At 32.2% G+C, this 10,603-nt stretch overlaps 2 protein-coding genes across 6 annotated transcripts in view; one reads left to right on the top strand and one right to left on the bottom strand.

Moving 5' to 3' along the window:
* LOC121117471 (uncharacterized) overlaps positions 1-9,001 on the top strand; it is a 23,947-nt gene extending 14,946 nt beyond the window's left edge. For 4 of the 5 annotated variants that reach the window (XM_040711913.2, XM_040711915.2, XM_040711914.2 and 1 more), the window contains 4 exons: positions 2,083-2,141; positions 2,204-2,301; positions 8,305-8,411; positions 8,465-9,001. In XM_040711913.2, coding sequence (XP_040567847.1) covers positions 2,083-2,141; positions 2,204-2,301; positions 8,305-8,411; positions 8,465-8,810 — 610 coding nt within the window. In that variant the 3' untranslated portion in view covers positions 8,811-9,001. Of the gene's footprint in view, positions 1-2,082; positions 2,142-2,203; positions 2,302-6,791; positions 7,287-8,304; positions 8,412-8,464 lie in introns of all 5 variants that reach the window. The other variant, XR_011780177.1, reaches the window with a different exon arrangement.
* Positions 3,173-4,971, bottom strand: LOC121117472 (uncharacterized Golgi apparatus membrane protein-like protein CG5021). Its single transcript, XM_040711919.2, is given in 4 exon segments — positions 3,173-3,452; positions 3,454-3,498; positions 3,553-3,927; positions 4,732-4,971. Coding segments are annotated over 4 exon segments (720 nt in total). The 5' UTR covers positions 4,834-4,971; the 3' UTR covers positions 3,173-3,254.
* Positions 9,002-10,603: the final 1,602 nt, after the last annotated feature.

Below are 10,603 nucleotides of genomic sequence, written 5' to 3' on the forward strand. Positions count from 1 at the left end.
ACTTACAATTATACACAAACAAAATCTTCAAGGTTACCAACGCAAGGGCCTTAGATAAAAACAGTTCTTTACCTACCCTCCTCCCACGCACACTAAAATTTACTCTAAGCATATTATAATAATTCCATGGAATAAAATTTGTCCAGGAGTAAATGCATTTCCCACACCACAAATTACCTAAAAATGCTTACTCTCTTAGGAATACAAAATTTTGTTTTTCTTTATTAACTGAAAGCTTGACTAAAACCCATCAAAGAATTATATATTCTTTTGCACAAATCTTTAAATAGATAAGGAGTATATATAAACTTTTATGAGCACACACGAATGTTCAATCAGGTTTTGAATATAATTAAATGTAGTAGTTGGGAAGGAAGTTCACTACTCATGAGTTAAGTAATAATGGCAACAGCTGATGAAAAGAAAGTTTATTCTTCAGATGCCCAATCCCATAAAAAGGGTCATTTAAAAAATACATACGATTTACATTACTTATTACATCATATTTCTTTATATTCTTTTCTCCTCAAATGGAGTCGTTTTGACAGCTCAAAATAGGACGAACACTTGATTTCTTACATTTCATTTTTTTATTATTTATTAATGTTACTTCAACAATAGATGCGGTTTTGAGACTATTCGCTTTTTATGAGGCTTCTTTGATGACATTGCTAAAAAAAACTTATCTCTCTCTCTCAAATGTACCAAATTAAATTACGTAGTTTTTACATCAATTGCGTATTATGTATAAGTGCATGTATTTTACAAACTCCCTCTAAAAAATATTTTATAAACAGTATTAATTTGGATTACTATATACCCGGTTAAGATTTACACGCCTAATACCAGGGCTGTCTGAAGGAATCTTTGGAATTTAAAAAAATATATTTATTTATTTTTGAAATTTTCCAAAATCTATAGCTATTCACAAAAAAATTAATTTAAAAAAAAATTGAAATATTAAACTTTTTCGAAAAAAAAAATTGGAAAAATTTAATTTTTTTAGATAAAAAAATTCAGAAATCTCAAGCTGTTCCTCAAAAGTTAATTTTTTTATAAAAAAAATTCCAAATTCCACAGCTTTACACAAAAAGTTATATTTAAAAAAAATTTAAAAACTAAGTTTAAATATTAAATTTTGGAAAATCCTCAATTGTTTACAAAAAATTAAACTTTTTGTTAATAAAAAATCAAATATTAATTTTTTTACTGTGCGGCATAATTTGCCCAAATTACCTTCTTTTAAAAAAAAGAAAATGAATCTTTAAAAATGAAATTTTACGCCTATTTTTGTGCTACAAATTCTTGAAAAATGAATCATTCCTTAATTAGAGGGGGGGGGGTACAACCCCTGAATATACGTATATACGTTTACAGTGGATATTTATGAAAGTCTTGAATTACTTATATAATAGAGCATTTTTGCCAACATCATAACTGAAGGACACGCGATGTTGGAGGCTCAAAGTTGATATTTTTACTAGATAAAATGAACAAATTAAAAAAAATAAAAAATAATAATAACTTCGGCTTAAGAATAAAAAAGACTTAACATCTGCATTGAATACTACTTTATGCCAATCATAAACACTGATATTTGAATATAATTAAAGTAATATCTACTGTCAATTTTATATACATTTTTTTTGATCGATTAGGCACGAGAAAGTAAATAATTAGAGAAAACTATATTATTTTTTCCATTGTGATGTCAATTTTTTAAAACAGAGGCTAGATTGAGTGATATATATTCTCCATGATATTATCTGCTGCTCATTTTTTTTCTGTTTTTGACAAAATCTTATAAATTGAATATTTAAATTAATTTAAAGTTAATAGATCAAAATCCACCGATTTTATTATCATACCCTATATATAATTAGTTCGATAAGGCGGATTTTTTTATAGCAGACAGATTTGATGGATCCCTTGAGGTCCGGGTAGTTATGATACTGGTTAATTTTTAGACTTTCTCTTTTTTTTTTAATGAGGACACCAAATTATTTTTTGATTTTTTTAAAAGTTCGTTTATTGCACCTATCTAAGGCCTTATAAAGTGTTTTTCTTTTGTTTTTTTTCCAGATATCCATCAAATGATGTACGAAATATATCTCCAACAGGGATCATAACCTATAATTCAGGTTGAGTTTTCTTTCTTACATATGTTCTTTAATTGTTGAATTTTTTTAATATCCCTCTATAGAAACGGATGCTCTTTGCTCTACTTATCATCCTCATGCCTTAGATGGATGGCTTATTGCTGGAAAATATCGAACCCATCTACCTTTTCAGTCTTATATCGTAAGTTAAAAATAAACATATACAGTGAGCGAGGTAAAATCGTGGACTTGATTCGTTTTCAATATGGATTAATTTAGGATGAACATTTTAAATACTAGGTTGCATTTTTAAAGGCAAGGACTATCTGTTTAATAAAAAATAAATAAGAAATTTCAAAAATCAACAGTTGTTACCATGGAGGCGAAATAGCAAAAAAGGTGTCTTGTTTACTCTCCACCCAAGTGAGTGTCAAGGAGATCATGAAAGTCGTAGATTACTCACAGAGTCTTGTTTGCAACATTAAAAGCATGATGCCTTCAGGTCAAATCGGGATCATGGAGGACCTGTGCACAGCGATCACCAGAAGTCCGGTCCAGTCGATGAGGCAGCATTCCAAAGCTCTCAATGTTATTTATTGGACTGTGAAGGATTTGGGAAGGCTTCTAATGTAAGACGCCATTGAAAACTGCTTTCAAGAGTAACCAAGGCCAACCGGGTCAAGAGAGGCCATAAATTATTGGCTTGGTTAAAGCATAATGAGTTAGCAGTTTGCAACTGTTCCTCCCTCTACTGTTCCATATGGAGGTAGTAGAGAAGAGAGCCTGTGCTACTCCTCACCTAAATTTTGGTGACCTCAATCGAGTAGTAGTGGGCGGCCATGTCTGAGGCGCCTTTAGACCCATGGCCATGATAGCAGCCAAAGTAAATCAATTTCAAAAATGGAAAGATATGTAAATAAAGAAGTCTGTGATAAAGCCTCTGTTTTACTCCTTTTCACTCTTGCAAAAGTTTACCCTTTTTTTTTCGTTATCAAAAAGTCCACAATTTTACCTCGCACACTGTATGTATTCTAGACACAAAATAACTTAGTAATCATTGTGAACAAGAGAGACACCTTGAAACTTTAAAGTTATATTCAAATTAACCAATGCAACAAAAAACTTAAAATAAATAAATGATAAAAAGGACTAGAGCTATTGATGAATGACAGTTTCATCCAAAGGAACAGCGTTATAAATTCCCCTAGGATTAACAACCATAGACTTTAAAGAGTACCACATGTTCTTTACCAAACCAGATGATACATTAAAGCCAAATCTTGATCCACTATCTCCCTCTTCTGTATCATCATCTTTGGCTTCCCATCTACAACGTATATACCCATATAAATTGGGAAGAATTTAAAATTAATGCTACTATTGGTATCATTATCCAAATCTGAAAGGAATTAAGTGAATTATTTTATATAATCATAATGATTGACTAATCTACCAGGTGCAATCCAAATAGGGATGCCATAAATAAAATGCTCCAAACGCTTTGGTGAATAATTAAAAAGCCCCAGAATGTCCTCATTTGAAACTTATTTGCTAGTTGACGCTCTTTTGCAGACCAGGATTCGAATTTCCACTCAGTACTGTTGTCATCCTTGACAAAGTTCCACCATCTGAGTCCCACTAAAAGCCTTCCGGATACATTTTTTACTAACCAAAAGTCCCCACTTAATAGAAGGACGACTAATACAAAGGAGGATGTGAATCCAACTTTGTGACCAAACATGTAGAAAATGAAGGCCAATATTTTAAACAAGCCATGAAAAAACAGAACCAGTGTTCGCTCAGGCTTTTTCTGCTTTTGCTCAATCACCTATAATGAAATAATGATAATGTGAACTAAGCATTTCTTTTATGTTATGTTTACATCTTTTAATTGAACCATATTGTAGGGATCAGAGGTGGACACCCTCTTATTTGTTGTTAGTCTGCTAAACGCTAATCCACTAATTTTCTTCGCAATTCCGCTATCGCGAATTCTCCTTATTTTTTTAGTATCAACAAACCTTAACTATAACAAATATGCAATAAATGTGCTTTGGGACCGGTTTTTTATCACTTGGTCACGATGAAGCGGTTCTAACAGGCGTACTGGACAGAAGCAAAAATGCATTAATTTATATTTTACTCTTTGGTTAGCGCAGTTACGTAGAGAAACTACAGTCTTCAAAAAATATCAAGTCTTCTGAACCAGGTTCTTTGTACATAAATACATGCGCATATCAAAGTATTGATGAAACTCTATATTTATTTTAGGACTAATTTATTTTTTCGTTCTCTCAGAATAATCCATCTTAGCTTAATCTAACTTTGCTCAAGACGAGGTGAAAAATTATATATCTGATACATGATAATATTTCATTTGGACATAGCTAACTTTAAAGTACTGAAAGTTGAAAAATTAAATTTTTCTATTTTGATAGTCAGCAAATCTCTGATAGGGTAATTTATCATTTCACTAATCTTCAAATTTGTTCTTAGTCCACTATTTAGCAGATGTTATATGCCCAACTCTGGTAGGGATACACGAAAGTTTTTAAACTCTGAGTAATTTGTGTTGACGTCACCAATTAATAGCAAAAGAGAAACAAAAATTAAAGATTTTTTTTTTTCAAACCTGAAATCCTCGGTGTCCTATCATTGAGCTTTTCGTAGTTATATTAGAGTAGGATTCGTCCTCCATTTCTTCATTCCCAATTAAATTATCTGTGTCCTCCATCCTTTCATGCAATAACACACTAAAAGACCCCTCACCAAGTCATTTAATGAAGATATAAGGGTACGTATTGTTTATACTTATATCAATTGATTACTTGTAACCGTATACGCTTTTTCTATGTCACATTTAGTGGAAGAACACTTAGCACTTGAGGGAACAAAATGAGAATAGGAGAGAAAAGAATTAAACATCTGTATACATGCAGACTACTTTTATAGAGTATATGTATTAGGCTGGGTCGTACTTTCCATTTTTTCGAAAATCAAAAACTGGTAGTATTTTGTATACTGTATTTTTTCTCGTAGATTTCAAAAATGTAAATTTCAAAAAGATAGGATAGCCTTAAGCTACATCAGTTTTACTTTGAAAATGAGAGATAATGCGGTTGTTTTCTATATTTTCCAGTGCTGGCTTTCTTTATGTAAGTTATAGATATTCATATTAAGGGAATGTATATGTATTGCCCTTGATGTGAAGAGTTCAAATATGAATAAGTTTTAGTCATAACTTAACATTAAGTTAAGTAAGTTTACATTTGATAATGCTATAGTGTACAAGGTTCGGAAGCAAAACTTGAACTGAATACCTGATTTTAGAAAAATATTAATAATTTCATTTTTTGATAAATAATTTTAAATTTTTTTTGAACAAAACCTTGAGACACGACATTTGTAAACATGTTGACTCAATATGGCCGACCTCAGCAGCAATTATAGTAGGTGCACATAGCGGCGGAAACCCTTGCAGGAGTTGATGATGAACTTCTCGGACAAGCTGTTCCACTCCTTCACAATGGCGACCTTCAGGGAGTCCACGTTCGGGTGAGATGTCCGATTAGTCTCCCTCTCCAAAGTGCCCCACACAGCGAAATACAACGGGTTTAAATCCAGCAAAGACGATGGCCACGTTTCCTTGGGCCAAAAATCAGCCATGTTGTCTGCTCAGAACTTCTGGCATTTGGCCGATGTGTGTGAGGATGCACCATCTTGGGTCCACACATAATTTTCCTCTGGGTAGGTGGCCTTGAGCCATTGCAGTATGGTGAACCTCAGCATCTTATAGTAGGCCTCCTGGCCAATTTTCTCACCAGCCTTAAAAAAGAAAAGAGGCATCCTCTTGCCGTCGGACGCCACGACCATTGTTTGGGCCGGATGTTTTGTACATAATACCCTCTTAACCTCATCTGGTGATCCCCTAGGCCAACAGTCGTCCTGACGGTTGTAGACCTAGTCTACGGTGAAAATGTTATTGTGAGAGAAAATTTTGACCGTGAATACATTTGTCTTGATCCATGCACGAACTTTCTTGCACATATACAGTCCCCTTTCCTTCAGAGTGCCGCCCTCCTGATTGTCCCTTCGTCCACGTCAAACTCGTTAGAGAGGCGATTCATGGATTTGGGGCCCTCCTTGACCTTCTTCTTCAGGTCCCCCAGAAACTCAGAATCCCTTTTCAAGTTGTGTCCCCCACTTCCCTCTTTCCTTGAGAGGTCTTTTCCATCCTCTTTCATCGTGCCCACCTTCAATTAGAGGCTCCTGGAGTATTTCACAATGTCCATAATCTCTGCCACCTCAATTTTGACATCCAGAAAGTCTGAGATCCTCGCCGTTTTGCTTCTTGCTCACTCATGATGAAAGATTTGAGAAATGCTTATTATTGTTTAGTTATACAAAGAGGACAGGAGATTCGGAATATATAGAAAAAATTACAAAACCTCTCGATTTTAATTAAATAATTGGTATTTATAACAGTCCACGTTTTGCTTCCGAACCCTGTAGATATAAAAGTCGTAATTGAGCCAATTGGTAGTGTTAGTTAACTTTTAAATATATTATAAATCCATTTGCATTATTTAATTCTACATAATTTACATGGACTTTTAATTAGTTAACACACATAATAACAGAGTCATGAATCAATTTAATAAAACGTTAACGTTAATCATTCCCAAAAATAAGATTACTCTAGTTTGCTCTGATGGCCAGAAGGAGATAATCATAAGCGTAGAATAAACCCTGCCTATCAGGGAGAGAGTGGATCAAACGGACAATCGGGTAGTCTATGTGTCAGCATAAGAAAAACATCTGCTTTAAACAGTGGGGCTTCTATCGTAATTGACCTGCTCAACTGGTCAGAAGGAGTGTCAGAGCCACCTCTTAACTGCTCCTAAACAACTTCCAAGTTGAAGAAATCTATCCAAACAGCAAGAGAGTTTTTAAAATGGTCACCGCAGTTTCTTCACAGTAATTATCACAAGAGAAGAGAGATGGAGCAAATAGGAATCAGAAGGCCAACAGGAGAGAGATTTCAAAGAATGAATCCAAGCAAAACCTCTATATCTTTCTAAAATTAAATAAATGATAAGAAAGATAGACTGAAAGAAAAAGTTGAAACGCTTTAATGATTCAAATGTAATTTAAATATTTGAATCATATAATGGAGCAAAAAATTTGGTAAGAAATTATTCTGGATTGTCATATTTATTTTTTCTTAATATATGTTTAGAATCAAAATTAATAAAATATAGCATCAACAGATATGCATCATAAGGTTAGTAAATAAAATTATATGTTCCTAAGTATACTCCAAGCAAAGCAGTATTGAAATTACTGCTTATTTATCTATTTTAAAGGGCAGAAATAACTAGGTTAAAATGATTTAATGATAAAAATTTCATCATATTTGAACTCTTCACATCAAGGACTATACATATACCTATGTATAGTCCCTTAATATGAATGTCTATAAATTATATTTAAAAAGCCAGTACTGGAAAATATAGAAAAAAACGCATTCTCTCTAATTTATCAAAGTTATTCTATCTTTTTGAAAGTCACTTTTTTGAAATCTACGTCAAAAACACTACCGGTTTTTGATTTTTGAAAAATGAAAAGTTTTACCCACCTTAATATGAATATATATATATATAAATATATTTATAGTATACATAAGCAAATATCAATAACTAAGAGTAGTAACCGGCATTGCCCGAAATAATAAGGGTCCGACTAAAATACAATTTTTTTTTTTAAATAATATAGAAGATGAAAAACATTAATATGCTGGGCATACTGATGAGTTGTACTCTAGTCTTTAGAGCGATCACTAATAAAAACAAACAAAATTCATTTTAACATACCCGTGTTTATTTTTCAAACAAATCTTAAAATATCACGACTAGCTTTTGTACAACCATCACCATCAAAAGGGAAATCATTTCTTTTAAAACCCTATGGTAACAACAAAAACAAACAGAAAGAGTACACCCTGTATACATGTTCGATCCTGAACGCCCATGTCTACAATATTGTTATTTCTTAAATCAAAAGATATTTATGATGTACATCATAGGACAATATCTTCAGTGCATCCGGTTACTCCTTTTCATATATTCATATTGACAGACAAACAAACTTTGCTTTATTAGTATAAATGAATAAGTTGAACATTTATCACCTTTTTTTTTTACAGACATCCGTGATTGAATATGTAAAACCCTCTGAAATCAAGAAAGAACTCAATGAGAAGTTTAAGGAAAAGTTTCCTCAGCTTCAATTGACCTTGAGTAAACTTCGAAGGTAAAATTTAAATACTTTGATCTATTTGTAATATATATGTATTATTCCTCTAGTTTAAAAAGAGAAATACTCAAGATTGCACATGGAGAATGCAAAATGGATTCCCTTACCATAGCCATGTCCTATGTCTATTTTGAGATCCTTGTTCTTAAAAACGCAATCACCAAGATTAATCGGAAACTTTGTGCGGGGGCTTGTTTGTTACTTGCTGCCAAACTTAATGATGTCAAAGGACCAATGCTCAAGAATTTGATTGAGAAAATTGAGGGTGGATTTCGGATTAGTCGCAAGGAGTTGATTTCCTCTGAATTTTCTGTTCTGGTTGCATTGGAATTTGGTTTGCATGTACCAACATGGCAAATTTTCCCTCACTATCAAAGACTGTTGTATGAGCTGTGATGGATTTCATTTTAAATGTAGTTTATTGAATAATAATGTATGTGCTCTTCATCATTTTTGATGGATATACGTAGAGCTCACTTTTTTAGTTATTATATTATTTAATCAAAAAGAAGAAATCTTACATATTTTATAGTTGAAATCTATTTATAAAAAAATAATTACTAACAATATAAATGTTTGTAAGATCATTCAACTTAGTTCATTCCTTGGGGCGGATCTGTAATTAATTACTTTAGGCATTTTACGTACTACATATGTATGTTCAAAATGAATAAATAAAATTATTCCATAGAGCATTTTCACGCGACGTCACACTTTTGATTTTGTCGATTTTGGGGGCTTAAACGACCAATTTTTTAACCTATCAATCCCCTTTTTTCATTCACAGTCAGAAAAATAGTAAACTATTGGATGTCAAAATAGGACCAACATATAAAAGGACTTATTTTTTATAAAAAATGTATTGCTCAATTGCCTTGCTTTATTAGATATATGACCTTAAAATGTATTAAAAATATGTTTGGAATATCGTTATACAATCTTGTTTACTTATTGTAGATAAAAATTAACTATTATAAAAGAAAAAATAAGATATTTTTTCATATTTATCATACTTTTCTGTCCCTTATCCATATAAAAAAGGACACATCTAGCCATTCTTAGCACATATTATTTTGACTTGATTAAAATATCACTGTCTCTAATTGGTATCATGTAGTAGTACTCAATGCAAGTTTTAAATCATTTTTTATTCATAAAGCCATTTGATGGGGGTCCCTTTCAATTATGATGCAATTTATGACATCAATGAAAAAAGTTTGTTTTTCTCGATTTAAAAAATAGAAGACACAACGTATTTCAAAGGAGATTAATTACTACTCTATGAGGTCTCCTGGCAGTGGCGCCCGCCCTCACAGTGGGAAATTGTCCTCTAAGGCAAATATTTTGAGAGTTGCTATGTTTTAGAAGGCGGCAAGTAGGTCTAAAAATTAAAAATACATAGTTTATTTAAAAAAAAAAAATATTAAAAATAGCTATAATAAAGAAACAAGATCCAAATTATTCCCATAAAAAATATCATTTAATAAAAATAATAATAATAATTAGGGCCAGCAATATTTACTCATGACCCCTTTGGGAAAATTAAGTCTGGCAGCTTGAGTCTACGGGTCATCTCAGATTAAACTGCCCAATAATAGCAATTTGTTATTCGTCATCTCAGATATTTGTGGAATTTGGTAAATTGGTAATTTTCCAAATTGTATACACAAACTTCAAATCCTTTTTGAATCAATAGGGCGTGAGCCAAGAAAAAAAAATGAAGATATCTGCAAGGTGTTGTGACATCTTGTAGCTTGCGGGTGTAACATACATTTTTCACAGGGCCCTCTATGTGAGTAAGATTCCTATATTGGATATTAAAAAATACTATCATTCAGGGATTTGTATTATTTTGCTGCAAGAAGGTGCCACACTCTGACGCTTTGTTTATAAACTAATATAAGTAGAGTTGACATGTTTGTAATAAAAACACTACCTTTAAAAATTAGAAAAGGAAAACTAGTTGTTGCGTGTGCTCTTTTTTCTTTTTTGTTCATTGTTTGATTGGGTGGGAAAGTTAACTTATCCCTCTGAAGTAAGCATTCTCGACTATCTTTGCTGTAAATTGTTTAAAAAGTGCATAATATAATAAATATATTTGAATTTAAAAATAATTATATTTTCCCTGCACTAATGGTATTTTAAATGTGGAAGGTTCTCTACTTTAAAGCAGTAACACATTTCGTCAT

The sequence above is a fragment of the Lepeophtheirus salmonis genome, chromosome 5, assembly GCF_016086655.4.
Source record: "Lepeophtheirus salmonis chromosome 5, UVic_Lsal_1.4, whole genome shotgun sequence".
NCBI lineage: Eukaryota > Metazoa > Arthropoda > Copepoda > Siphonostomatoida > Caligidae > Lepeophtheirus > Lepeophtheirus salmonis.